The sequence below is a fragment of the Narcine bancroftii genome, chromosome 1, assembly GCF_036971445.1.
Source record: "Narcine bancroftii isolate sNarBan1 chromosome 1, sNarBan1.hap1, whole genome shotgun sequence".
NCBI lineage: Eukaryota > Metazoa > Chordata > Chondrichthyes > Torpediniformes > Narcinidae > Narcine > Narcine bancroftii.
This window is the reverse complement of record NC_091469.1, coordinates 443,673,956-443,688,751: the sequence shown is the minus strand read 5'-3', so window position 1 is coordinate 443,688,751 and position 14,796 is coordinate 443,673,956. Positions and strand designations below refer to the sequence as shown.

The following is a 14,796-nucleotide window of genomic DNA, read 5'->3' as shown; positions in this document are numbered from 1 at the left end:
AGTGAGGCTGTTCTGGTCTTCTTACTTGAGAAAGTACTGGTTTTGGAAGCAGAGGAGATTAACCAGGGATGACAGGGTTAACTTCTTGAAGATAAATTCAATAATCTTAAGAATGAGAAGTATCATATAGCAACGTATAAAATTATGAAAAGGATAGATAAAATAGAGGCAGAAAAGTTGTTTACACTGCTAGGTGAGACTAGAACTAGGGGTCTCAATATTTGATTTAGGACAGAGATGAGGAGGAACTGCTTTTCCCAGGGAGGTGAATCTATGGAATTCTCTGCTCAAGGATGCAGAAGAGGCTGCCTCATTAAATACCGTATATTCAAGATACAACTCGATTTTTGCATAGTCGGAAAGATAAGGGTTTTGGGTAAAAGGTGGGTAAGTGGAGCTGAGTCCATGGCTAGAACAAACATGATATTGAATGGCAGACAGAGCAACCCTACTTCTGCTCCTATTATGCTTCATGCTATTTATTAACTGTACTTGTTATATTCTCAAAGGACTCCATTAACTTTGTCAAACATGATCTGCCCTTCCTGAATCCATGGTTTGTCTGCCTGATGGAACAGTTTCTCACTATTTTTTCCTTAATAGTAGCTTTAAGATTTTCCCGACCACAATCGTTAAGCCAACTTGCCTATAATCACCTGTATTTTGCCTCACTAAACAGTCCCTTAGCAATTCTGCACAAAAAAAATACCTGGGTGCCTCTGTTCCTGCTTTTACTTTGGAACAATGTATTTTAGCCTATATTACTTCTCTTTATTCTTTCGATCAAAATATATCACTTCACAGCTGCAAATAATTTAGAAAATAAGTTAGTAAATAGTCACATTGAAGTAGAGAATGAAATAGAAACTACATTCCTTACTTAGTAAGGCAGAGAGCAAGTAAGTCTTTGATAAACATAGCAGTTTTTTTTAAACCAACTGACAAGAGAAAATATTCAGTATAAAATTAGCTGAAATGTGACCCAATTGAAATGTGGAACAAAAAACATTAAAAAAAACTATGCTAGTTGCCAATCTATGAGGAATAGAAACCAATGTAGTTTAACTGATATTTATGCAAACTGTGGAGGAGGTGAAGTTAAGCAGAGACATTATTTTGTGGAATGATATTAACATCAACTTATCCAGTTTCCGTTACCCCCCCCCCCCCACCTTCTTCTTCCCCCATCACCCTCAGACCTGTCTCTCTCCCTCCCTTTATCTGCCTATTACCTTTTGCCTTTGGGACTGTGCTCTTTCCCCTGCTTTTCCCTCCTGCGCCCCCCCCCCCACCATTTTGTTTGGGCATCTGCCTACATTTTTTCATACCTTGATGAAGGACTCAAACCAAAACGTTGATTATGTACTTTTATCTTTGCACTATAAATTACACTGCTTGTCCATCTGAGTTTCTCAACCATGGTGTCTGGAGGCTTATTTTTCTCTCTTTTCTTTTTTCCCTCTGTCTCCTTTCACAGAGCCAAAATTAATGCTCACCTCTCCTCTTATCATATCCAATGAACACCTTTTGTTGGCTTGGACACCTCCCCTGGTCAATATTCTGAAGCCTTTCTATTCTCTGCTCATTCCTTGAAGGTTGGTAATATGTCTTTATCTCCTATGGATGCTAGAGGCTGGCTGAGTTCCTCCAGCATTTCTCTGCGGTTTTACTTATTTGTGGAAGCTGACTAGTATTATTGGTAATAATAATTATAGTGAGTTTATTATCATACACATTTTACAATGTACATATGTGCAAAATTCTTGCTGCAGTGTAAAAAAAAACTAAAAGAAACATCTAAAAATGATAAACAGACAATAATATAAAAAGATAACACATATTTACAGTTATCTGAGTGCACTGAAGGTCACTTTGCAATAGTGCAGACAATGCTTTTGTGGTAAAGATTGAGAAACATGATAAAAGTGGCTGGGATGTGGGCAGTGCACAGTTGACTTGCTGTTCGCACATTCTTGGATGTTGAATTGCCTGGTGCTATCTTGAACTGTTTCATGTGCTAAGTTTGGAGCTCTTGAGATCAGAAATGATTCACAGCTTCAATATTTTTTTCTATCTTTTTATTCCACTGTCAACCAAAGAATCCTTTTGTGCTTGAAATTATAAATGTTAGGTGATTGTGGAAATAGCATTGAAAAATTAAAAGCAGCTCAATTAATTCACAGGATAAACTCAACATCCCTTTGATCTTTTAATAGTGACTTGAATCAAAATAAGTTTAAACCTGATTATCTTGTCTGATAATTGCTAATATTTAGACTTTGCTATCTGATTTTACCTTCTTCATCTGGTGGCAATTTATGAATTTGTTAGATTCTTGAGATCAGAAAGTCTTAACTAAATATTAATATATCTTCTTTGGCTTGGCTTCGCGGACGAAGATTTATGGAGGGGGTAAAAAGTCCACGTCAGCTGCAGGCTCGTTTGTGGCTGACAAGTCCGATGCGGGACAGGCAGACACGATTGCAGCGGTTGCAGGGGAAAATTGGTTGGTTGGGGTTGGGTGTTGGGTTTTTCCTCCTTTGCCTTTTGTCAGTGAGGTGGGCTCTGCGGTCTTCTTCAAAGGAGGTTGCTGCCCGCCAAACTGTGAGGCGCCAAGATGCACGGTTTGAGGCGTTATCAGCCCACTGGCGGTGGTCAATGTGGCAGGCACCAAGAGATTTCTTTAGGCAGTCCTTGTACCTTTTCTTTGGTGCACCTCTGTCACGGTGGCCAGTGGAGAGCTCGCCATATAACACGATCTTGGGAAGGCGATGGTCCTCCATTCTGGAGACGTGACCCATCCAGCGCAGCTGGATCTTCAGCAGCGTGGACTCGATGCTGTCGACCTCTGCCATCTCGAGTACTTCGACGTTAGGGATGTAAGCGCTCCAATGGATGTTGAGGATATATTAATATATATCTAATTCATAATCTCACAAAACCGGATGCACATGTCGTTTGGAGTTTACTTTGTTGGCTTTGGACAAACAACTGTCTTAAATTTTTCATTGTTGCAATATGATGTGTCCAATGATAAATTGGGGTGAATATTCTGTAAGTCAGATGATAATAATGCAGTAAAGTACAAAAGTCACAAATGGACCGGTTAGGTAGCAGATTCAGCTTTATGAATTGTATATGTTAGAGAAGAAATTTTAATTATATGGTCCTTACCCGAGTGTGTGAAAATTAACAGAGCCTAAAAAAAACTTCAAAAGTTGTACTAAAAATAGAAGCAAGTCTAAATTCTGCTTTTAAAAAAATATTAGGCTATTATCATACAAACAGGATGATGCCTTAGTTGTTCAAAATATTGGTTTGCCTGCAGAATGTAGAGTTAGCAGGAGATAGAACATATTCTGCCTGGAGATCAGTGACTTGAAGAGTTCTGCAGAGATCTGTTCTGGGACCTCTGCTCTTTGTGATTTTTATAAATGACCTGGATAAAGAAGTGAAAGGATGGTAAGTTTGTAAATGATACGAAGGTGGGAGGTGTTGTAGATAGTATGCTAGAGGATATTGACAGGATGCAGATTGGGCAGAGAAGTAACAGATGGAGTTCAATCCGGATAAGTGTGAAGTGATGTATTTTGGAAAGTCATATTTTAAGGGGACTTGTATGGTTAATTGCAGAATGCTTAATAAGTTTGCCGTGCAGGTTGATAGTGTAGTTAAGAAGGCTTATGCTGTGCTGGCCTTCATTAGGTGGGGAATTGTGTTCAAGAGCCATAAGGTACTGTTGCAACTTTATTCATTTTATTTATTTGGTTGCTAACTTTCACCCTGACCTCAAATTCACTTGGTCCATCTCCCGTTTTTGATCTCTCTGTCTCCATCTCGTGAGACAAGCTTTCAATAGACATTTTTTTTACAAACCTACAAAGTCCCACAACTACCTCTACTACACTTTTTCATACCCAGTCCCCTGCAAGGATTCCTTTCCCTCAAATCCTCCTTCTCCATTGTATCTGCTCCCAAAATGAGGTCTGATCATCCAAGATGTCCTCCTTCCAAAAATGTGGCTTCCCTTCACCACCATCAACTCAGTCCTTACCTGAATTCCTCTATTTCCTGCTCATATTCTCCCGATGCAAAAGAAAACAAGATTCCCCTTGTCGTCACCTACCACCCCACCAGCCTCCACAGCCAACACATTATCCTCCGTAATTTCTGTCACCTACAGCATGATCCCACCACAAGATGCTTCACCCCTTCTCCTCCCCTCTCTGCCTTCCATAGGGACTGTTCCCTCCGTGACTCCCTTGACCATTCATCCCATCCCATTAATATCTCCCTTGGCACCTTCCCCTGCAGCTGCAGTAAGTGACATACTTGAGCGCACGCCTCCTCCCTCACCACTATTCGGGCCCTCAAACAGTCTTTACAAGAATCTGTGGGAGTCATCAACTGCATCCAGTGCTCTCATTGTGGTTCTCTCTACTTGGGAGAGACTGGATGCAGAATGGGAAATTGCTTCACTGAGCATGTTGGTTCTTCACATCAATGACAGGGATATCCCAGTGGCCAACCATTTCAATTCTGCACCCAACTCCCATATTGGAATGTCTTTCCATGGCCTCATATACTGTCAAACTAAGACCACTTATACATTGGAAGAGCAACACCTCCAATTGAATGGCATTAACATCGACTTCTCTGGTTTCTGTTCATTGTTCTTCCTCTCTTCCCCATCCTCCTATCTCCATCCTCTAGCCCCTTCTCTTTCCATTCACAGAACCATCTCCCTTTTCACTGGTGTGCCATCCCTCCTTTATCCACTTATTATCTCCTGCCTGTGGGACTATGCTCTTCCCCCTATCCCTCTCCCCCCAACAATTTTGTTCGAACACCTGCCTACATTTTGCACATACCTTAATGAGGGGCTCAAGCCCGAAGCATTGGTTATGTATCTTTGCTATATAAAGTACACTGTATGAGTCTCTGTAGCATTCGTTTTTACTTCATTCATGGTGTCTGGAGACTTTCCTGTTTTATTCGCAGCTCTATTAAACTCTGGTTAGACTACACTTGGAATATTGTTTTCAGTTCTCATTATAGGAAGGATGTGAAGATTTGGAGAGGGTGCAGAGGAAATTTACTAGGATGTTGCCTGGATTGGAGAACGTGTCTTTTGAGGCAAGGTTAACAGTGCTAGGACTTTTCTCTTTGGAGCAAAGAAGAATGAGAAGTGACAATAGAGGTCTAAAAGTTTGGGGTGACATTAGCAAATACCAGAGGACATCTGTATAAGCTAAGGGGAGAAAAGTTTTGAGAAGAAGTCAGCAATAAGTTTTTTATACAGAGAGTAGTGGGTCCCTGGAATGGATTGCCAGGGTTAGAGGTGGAGGCTTGTTCAGTCATTGCATTAAAAGGCTCTTAGATTGGTATATCGATGCAAGAAAAGTAGAGGGTTGTGGTGTGAGGTAGGGAAGGTTCAGATTGTTGAGTAGCTTTATATAGGTCGGCACAATATCTTGGGCAAAAGGGCATGTGCTCTGCTGTATTGTTTTATGTTCTATGTATCAGTTTGGCCACAGTTGTCATAATTGCTTAATACTTTGCAAGCAACAATAATAAGAATAACTTTACTACCACAAAAAACAATTATGAAAATTCATCAGAATGGCATGAGATATCGGAAGCGATTATTATGAAGAAAGGCTTTTGTTTTTTACTCTCAGATTAGATTTGTTATGTTATCATCTTAAAAATTATGAAATATTTTGGAAGTGATGGGTCTCTATTGCCTCAACCTCAGGATTGTTAAAATGAGTGCAGTAAAATTAAATGAAAAGGTTACCACCAATGACATTATTAAAAAAGGGAATATTTTTGCTCATGGATGATTGAGTAGAACTACGGCACTAATAAAATGAAAATTGGATGAAGATTTGAGGCCCTGCACGAGAGACAGAATGGTTTGAATAGCTGACTTCCAATGACATGAGAGCTTGAAATTTCTCTTCCTGACCTTGCATTATCCCTTCAAATTGGGCAGAATATTGCAGAAAATTTGTGAGTAAACCCTAACTACATTCCTAAAAGTGGGTTAAGCATTATCTATGGAAAAGGAAATAGAATTAGTGAGCTTTTGCTGGAACTTGGTAAAATTATGTTTTAGGTTGGGATGGAGAGAACAAACGAATCATCGAAGAGAGAGCAAGAGAGATTGAATAATGTAAATTATGTTTGTTGAATCTGTACATTTGTACAGTGGTTTCCTGCTTCGTGTGATTAGAATAATAGCACTCAGTAAGGGCCTTTTGGCCCCACGATGTTGTCCCGAACTATGAAAACCATGAAACGTGGAATAGCATTCAAAATCTATGGTCATCTTCCACTTATCAGTGAAGATGTTGTTGGGAACTTTCCAAGAATATACAATAACCCTAACCTGGAACCTGAAACTGGATTGACATTATTGCTGCTGAACAATGAATGAAAGCTCTTCTTTAAGTAGGCAGGGTCAGTGGGGGGGGAAAAAATTCCTTCAGAATATTACATGCTGATCAGTTGGTTTCCCCCACTGAGAATAAATCTTAAACTCATTTCAATATTCTGTGGCACATTTGTACCTTGCCTTTACTCAGAAACAAGCTGTTTGAGGAGTTTACTGTTCTCATTATGTTTGTATTCAATTATAGCCAAAAAGAAACTTAATACTGTTTCCACATTTGAATAGGCACTCCAAGTTCGCATTCCAATGTCTGAAGTTGGAGTTCAAACATCAAACTCCAGAAATGCAATCGGGTTAATTGATGCCTATCACGTAAGAACTGATCCTTCCATTAAAATCTGCACAGCATCAACTACCTGCACAATGAATGGATTTTCAGTATAGTCTGTTATTTCTGTTGCAGGCTTTGTCTTCTGATGTTATTTTGGACAACAGCAAATTGCCTGAAGGGGTTTCAATACATTATACAGCTTACTGCAAGAATAATACCATTCAAACAGGCCAAAATGGCAGAAAGTGTTCAGGTATTAAAGTTGGTGAAGAGGTAAGGCATCAATATAAATTTATGTCTACATCAAATATAATATACTGTTGCATATCAATGATGATCAGAAGAAACTCTACAGATGAGGTGCACAACTCTGTGTTGGGTAGCAGAACTACAGATTTCAAGATGCCTTAGTAATTGATAGTGAGCACTGGAGTCCCAGGTAAAGGTACTTCAGGGTGCAAGGGATATCCTCTAATCAACAAGGGGAAGGAGACTCCCACTCTTTTTCTCCCAGTCTCAAGCAGCAAATGGACTCTGGCCACATCACCTTTTTCGATTTCTGTGGTTGATCAATGGGAACATCTAGTTCAGATCCAAGCACATAAAATACAATTAATTAGAATAGACTGGTATTCATGTCAAACTTTAATTTCAGGAATAAATACTGTAGTACATTTAACATTACAGGACAGTTGTATTGGGAAAGGTTGTGGCTGTCATTTAACAGCACTGCCCCCCTTCCTAGTCAGAGGACACACCAGCTGCCAATCAAGGTTTGGTTCTGCTCCACTCATTAGTGCACATCTTGCTGTTTGCACCATGTAAATTACCTGGACTGCACTCTCCAGCCTGCCTGTACTTGGCCTTGGGCCATTGGCTGTTGTAATTAGATTAACCCTCCTGCCACTGAGCCATTGTCCCCCAGTAAATGGTGTCACCTCTCATCCTCCAAAGAGAAAGGCCATAGCTCAGTCAACTTTGTGTGTTTTAAAGGTCCCCTTTCAAAGAAACCTTCAGCCTCTATAAATATGTTTTTCAAACAACAGAGAGAGGGCATTAGCTCGTGCTAAATGACCAAGATGTTAAGCAATCTTTTAAATGAGTGTTTTTTGTTGCAATTTGATGCCCAACAATTGTTTCTTGCGGTTGCTTCAGCTTTTTTACCCAGCTGGAAGTTAAGCTGGCTTTCCACTGAAGACATCATGGTGTCCACCTTCAAGGCTCTTGTGTGCCTGAACAAACTAATCAGAAATAGTTCCCCTCCTCTCAGTCTTCCAGAGATTTCCTTAGGGGGTAAATCAAAATTCAACCTAATCACAACCAATCCAAACATAGCCCAAGATTGAATTCCAACCTGACCATATCTGTAAATATTATACTTTATACTTTAAAAATCTTTAATTGTAACTTTAACAAAGCAGCACAGTAGATGGCAATTCCAGCCCATGAAACCCGTGCTGCCCCAATTGCAGCCAATTAACCTACCAACCCCGTATGTTTTGGAATGTGGGAGGAAACTGGAACAGCCGGAGAAAACTCACGCAGACCACGGGGAGAATGTACAAACTCCTGAAAGACAGTGCCGAATTTGAACCTGGGTCAGTGGTGCTAACAGCTACGCTAATGTGCCGCCTTCAATAGTTATTGAATTAATTAATTTTAAAAACCCAAGAGGTAGACTTAAAGGAAAAGCTACATCAGCCCATTTTGTGGTGATTGAACTGTTTGAGGAAGAAACTCCAAATGGATGCACCTCAACGTTTTGAAAATTACCAAGCCTATCATCCTAATTTGGATAACATACTTAGCTGAGCAGGCATAGGAGAACCCAACCTGAACCTGATCAGTCTTGATCCCCATGACACAATTTACTCTGTTCCTGCAGCTCTCAGGCTCTTAAATATCAACTTTAATGTCATACTTTCAACCCTGCAATCTGGACCTTAGCCCAATGAAACAAAAACACAACTATTGATCTTATTGATTAATACATGCAGGAAAAATGTTTACTCTGATAATGTATGACATTTTTAATACATCTCTCTATTTTTCTTCCAGGTGAGATTCTCTATAACGATCACAGCCAAAAAATGCCCAAACAATGGGCAGAAGACTGCCGTTGAAATTAAACCACTGGGATTTACTGAGAATGTTGAAATTATGCTAAATTTCGTGTGTGAATGTGAGTGCCAACAAAAAATAATGGCTAACATATCGTGTCCTAATGGTAATGGAATTCTTGAGTGTGGAGCCTGTAGGTAGGTTTATCTATAAATCTATACAGTCATTAGCTGTAATAAGAATATGTCTGATAATTATAAACATAGAATCATGAGTCCTTTTCATATTGGCTAACCGGTAAATTGGTTCAAAGTAGCATTTTTGTCACTCACATTGGACCAATGTTAACTGGTTCTCTGTGCCCTTTCACACTCACCACCCGGCATCCCAGAGCAAAGGGGCACCTATCCTCCAGCAGTGACATCCTGCATACCCCATGTCTCTTTCACAATGGGCTAACTGGTACACCGATTCAGCAATGAATCAGCAATGATACACCCTCCCTTGGCGGTTCATTCCTGGGGCAATCTGACGTCTGCATGCTGGTTCATAAGCATTCACAAGGGCATGTTAACTGGTAAATTGGCGGTTAATTACTGGGTTAAAGTGTCAGTGTGAATGGGGCTATATATTGACAACCAGATGCCGGAACCATTGATCTAGTTATAGGTCACGCTTTTAAGGTGGCACAAGAAGTTCAGGCACAGCAACACAAGAGCACACAAATGCTCCAGTACATACAATTGGAACTTACAAAGTTCCCTATTTTACAGTTAGATGTACTATACAATACCACTTGATCATCGCAGAGTGTGAGTGTGAAGCTAGGAAAATACGATAGTCCATGGGGTACAATCTTAAGTTGTACCACAGAGCCATTGCAGTGTTTATAATGCTCTCCGTGGAGCTAGTGTCTACTAAGCAATCAGTCAAATGAACTCCATTGTCGAGTTATTTAATTGGTGAGCTGTTGCCTGATCCAGAACGACTGAGACCATTTCTCCAGAAACCCCATGGCTCCCCATGCTGATGTCAACTCTCTCCTCTTGGCCCATGGGCAGACAAGAAGGCGTCGACCACGAGGCATAGCAAGATGGCTGCCCTCCATCTTGATCCGATGAAGGACTAGGTGGTGCCAATCTTGAGGCGCGGCAAGATTGCCACCGTGGCTTCCCATGATTCTTCACTTCTGGTGGTGGGTCCCGCCACGAGGCACAGCAAGAAGCCATTGGCAGCGAACATCAGGGAGAGGCCGGGGCTGTTCTTTCGGGACTCAGGCACGGGTTGAATGCTGATTCAGGGGTTGCACTCGCGGTCGCCATCTTTGGGTTCCCTTTAGCCCTGCAGACCTTCACCCAGTGCCCTTGCTTACTGCATCCAGCATACATGGAGTCCTTCGTGGGGCATCGAGTACAGGGGTGCTTCCACAGAAGTAGCATCCCCGATCATGCATGGCCACAGCGGTTGGTGCTGGGGCTGCAGGGTGGGGGAGGGGTGTCACCGGCACCCCAATGATCTGGTCCTCTGAAAGGGCGCAGCTTTCGCCCATGAGGGCTCTCAGCTGGGCCTGCTCGAGACCTTTTGCCAGATCCAGGGTGTTAGCCGTCTTTCTTCTCCAACTCCAGCAGTCGCTGCCTCACATATCTCAACCTTACTCCTGCCACAAGGGTGTCCTGGATTTGTTCCTCCTCTCTCACCCGGGTTGTGGTTGCTTCATAGTGGCATTTTCTGGTCAGGGCCCACAGTTCAAAGAAATAATTGTCCAATGACTCAGCTGGATGCTGCCAACGTTAAGAGAGTCGGTACCTTGCCAGCACATTATTCTGGGCCCTCACGTCGTGGGCCTTCAAGCCTTCTATGGCCTATTCATAGGTAGTACAGTCTCTGATGACAGGATACCCTTTGGGACCGCCTCAAGAGAAAAGTGCTGATCTCCAGAGACCATCCGAGTTGAAGATGTCTTGTGTGGTCATCAGGTAGGACTGGACTCCAGCCAGTAGATGAATTCCTCCGGGGCCTCAGGGGACAGAGGGTTGATCTGGAGCATGCCTAGCTTCAACAGGGCTTCCATCCTGCTTCAAAGTTAAGGTATTAAAATTGTAGCGTGACTAAATGCACTCAGGGACAAGTGAGGAGTACAAACACGCTTTTAATAGCTTACAATCAATGATCAGTAGACACAATACTCCTCAGGTGAATCTGAGGTAAGGCGGGAAAACCAGAGTTTATATTAGTGTAGGTGAGGGTGGAGCCAGGGGAGGAGCCAGCCATCTGAACAATATATAGACAGTGAATTCAATGATTTCCTGTTCACTGCAACCCCTCAGCCCCCTATGTTCTAGGGGATAAAGGCTAGTTGATGCATCCTCTCCCTATAACTCAAGCCCTCTGGTCGCAGTGACATTTTGGTGAATCAGACATTATGCAATCTTCAATATGATTCAGAGTTTTAGTACAATTCTTTCCAAATATGTGGAATATATTGCCTTCGTGCATCTAACTCAAGTGTGTTGTATAGAAAATTTTCCGTCTGCACAATAGTACTCAACCTATCGATACCCCTCTGCACACTCTCCATATCCCCTGCAAAATGTACTTTTCCACTCAATTTAGTGTCATCGGCCAAAGTAAATACATCACACATCATCCCCACTTCCATATCATTGATGTACATTGTGAATAGATGTGGGCCCAGCACCGACCCCTGCAGCATCATGAACACTACTGATTGCCAAATGGAGAAACAACCAACTATCCAAACTCTGTAATCTGCCAGTTAACCAATGCTCTATCATACTAATACATTACTCCCAACTCCATCCATCCTTATCTAATCGATTCAATTTTAATGAAGTATCTAATCAAGAGCCTTCTGGAAATGCAAGTAGTACAACATTCAGCTGTTCCCCTCTATCCACTGTGCTTATTACATGCTCAAAGTAACACCAGTCATTTTGTGAAACAGGACTTGCCCTTCCTGAATCCATACTGCATCTAGCTGCAGTGCTTCTCAACCCTTTTCTTTCTACTCACACACCACTTTAAGTAATTCCTATGCTATCAGTGCTCTGTGATTAGTAAGGGATTGCTTAAGGTGGTCTGTGAATGGAAAGGTTGCAAATCACTGCTCTAGACCCAATTGTTACTGAAATATTTTGCTTGAGAAAAATTGTCATTAGCCCATTTCCTTCGGAGTTATGAAACCATGCACCTAACGAGTCAATTAGGTACGATTAAAACAGTAGTTTTCAAACTTTTTCTTTCCACCCATATACCACCTTAAGCAGTCCCTTACTAATTACAGAGCACCAATGGCACTGGTCCAGACATCTTGCTAGTTCTTCCTTAATAACAGCTTTGACTATTTTCTCAATTACAGACATTGAGCTAAGCAGCCCATGGTTACCTGCCTTCTGCCTACATCCTTTTTAAAACTGTGGCATGATATTCACTGTCTTCCAGTATGCTGGGGCCTGTCCGGTCTCCAGACACTTTTAATAAATTATCACCAACTCCTGCCATTTCTTTCAGTACACTATCTATCCATGGTTAAGATTCTCTGGTTGCTTCCTATTGCTACATAGGAGCCAATTAACCTGCAAGTAGCTGGTTGATTATTTTTCCTTTCTTTATAGTCCTACGGAACCGAACAGGTCCATTGGCCCAACTTGTTTATGCTGACCAAGTTGGCATTCTGGCCAATACTCATTTATCTGCACTGGTCCATTTTAGAACATGGTCCATTACAGCATAGTGCAGGCCCTTTAGCCCACAATGTTGTGCCAACCAACGTAAACCTTCTCCACACCTAATCCTTTCCTCCCTCACAGGCCAGAACCTTCTATTTTTCTCATGTCCAAGTGCCTTTTGAATGTCCCTATTGTACCAGCCTCCACTACCATTCCTGGCAATGCATATTCTGGGCACTCTTTCAGTTAAAAAAACATACTTCTAATATCTCCCCTAAACCTTCCTCCACTCACTTTAAATGGATATTCTCTACTATTTGCTATTATCACCCCAGGAAAAAAAGGTGCTGGCTGTCCACCCTCTCTGAAGGCCCTCCTGATCTTATATATTTCTATTAAGCCACCTCTCATTCTTCAACACTCCTAGCTCTGACCCCCTTGCTTCATAAGACATACTCTCTAATTAAGATGATTGGACAACATATCCTTCTGAACCCTTCCAATTCATTTATCTGTCTGTTAAAAGTCACAACTGAACCTGTTTCTATAGTTTCCTCTGGCAGATACGGACACCCACTGAGAGAAGAAGGTCCCTAAAATCTCTCCCTCTCATCTTAAATCTGTGCTCCCTGGTTCAGAATGGTCTTCCTTGGAAAAATACAAATAAGCTTTCACTTTGACTGTGCTCCTTATGATTTTATATACCATGATGAGGTCACCCTTCAGCCACCTACGCTCCATCCTCTCCCTATAACTCAAGCCCTCCAGTCCCTGCAACATCCTGGTGAATCAGACATTATCTTCGATAAGCTTTAGAGTTTTGGTGGAATTCTTTCCAAATGTGTTGAATATATTGCCTTAGTGCTCCATAACCAAAGTGTTCTGGAGAGCAAATTTTCGGTCTTCAGAAGTGCATCAGAGGTGATTCTGCGTCCTTTCCCTCAGAGAGGCACACACTCCACTTGGCACAATGGTCAATGATGAAGTAATCACCCTATTGTTTTGGAGCGAAGGAACAGTGGGAAGTAACTGGAAACATACTTTTCTGAAAACATAGCTTTGTGGATTGCTGTAGTTGTTCACAATGATAGTCTGTTTCATTTTCAGATGTCACGAAGGTCATTTTGGACAATTTTGTGAATGCAGCACTGCTGAATTAAATAGTGAAGACATGGATGCTTCATGTAAACAAGATAAATCATCTCTAATTTGTAATGGGAATGGAGATTGCATCTGTGGGAAATGTGTCTGCAAAAAGAGGGAAAATCCTGAAGAAATCATCTCTGGCCAATATTGTGAATGTGATAATTTTAGTTGCCATCGTTTGCATGGTTTAATTTGTGGAGGTAAATGTACAACATAATGAATAAACTCCAAGAATATCCTCTTCATATATTGCACTTGACTATGAGTGATCTCGGATTAGATTGCTGATCATCAGAGATTTACTGTATTGCTTAGCTGGCATTGTAGAGCTGGTCAGGGGATGGAGTTTAGCAGAGACTAATCAGGTTTGTCTTGTAAATACATCACACGTCATCCCCACTTCCATATCATTGATGTACATTGTGAATAGCTGTGAAAAAAAGTGGAGAGTATAGTTTGGGGTAAGCTTTGCTGAAAGGAAACTGATGTGACAGCTAACCACACTGACTTGTTTTTCTGCAGGAAATGGCATTTGCAATTGTGGAATGTGTCAATGCTTCCCCAACTTCACAGGCAGTGCCTGTGATTGTTCATTGGATGTGTCATCGTGTGTTTCAGCCAATGGGATGTTATGCCATGGCAAAGGATTGTGCAAATGTGGGCAGTGCATGTGCACAGACCCAATGTTTTGGGGGCCAACTTGTGAATACTGTCCAACTTGTGACAATGTCTGTATCATCCATAAGTGAGTATTTAATCAGCTGTACACTGCATAAGCTTTTAAATGTTTCTTGGCATTTGAGAATGGTAACAGCATCGAGGGAGCCATTTGACTGAGTCCATGTCAGCTCTCTCCTGGAGAAATAAGTTCATACCACCCCTTTGCTTTCTCCATGGACTTCTACTGTTTCTTCTTTTTCAAGTCCTGGCTAAATCCTCTGTTGAAATCTACCAATGAATCTGTCTGCCTGAAAGCCAACCTATTCAAGATGCTAAACATGTTCTATGTTTAAAAATATCTTTTCCTTAGGATTGGTTCTTTTTCCAATTGTTTTAGATCTGTATCTTTGTTTATTTTTTTTATTTTACTTGTAACAATACAACATGGTAGAAGCCTGTTTCATCCATTGAAATTACATCCAATTAAAGCACCCAACCCATATGTTTTGGAG

General features: G+C 41.4%; 1 protein-coding gene across 4 annotated transcripts in view; it reads left to right on the top strand.

Annotated features, from left to right (window-relative positions):
* LOC138751743 (integrin beta-1-like) overlaps positions 1 to 14,796 on the top strand; it is a 178,361-nt gene that overhangs the window by 119,306 nt on the left and 44,259 nt on the right. For all 4 annotated transcript variants that reach the window (XM_069914445.1, XM_069914444.1, XM_069914446.1 and 1 more), the window contains 5 exons: positions 6,683 to 6,769; positions 6,861 to 7,001; positions 8,787 to 8,986; positions 13,586 to 13,824; positions 14,147 to 14,369. In XM_069914445.1, coding sequence (XP_069770546.1) covers positions 6,683 to 6,769; positions 6,861 to 7,001; positions 8,787 to 8,986; positions 13,586 to 13,824; positions 14,147 to 14,369 — 890 coding nt within the window. The remainder of the gene's footprint in view (positions 1 to 6,682; positions 6,770 to 6,860; positions 7,002 to 8,786; positions 8,987 to 13,585; positions 13,825 to 14,146; positions 14,370 to 14,796) is intronic.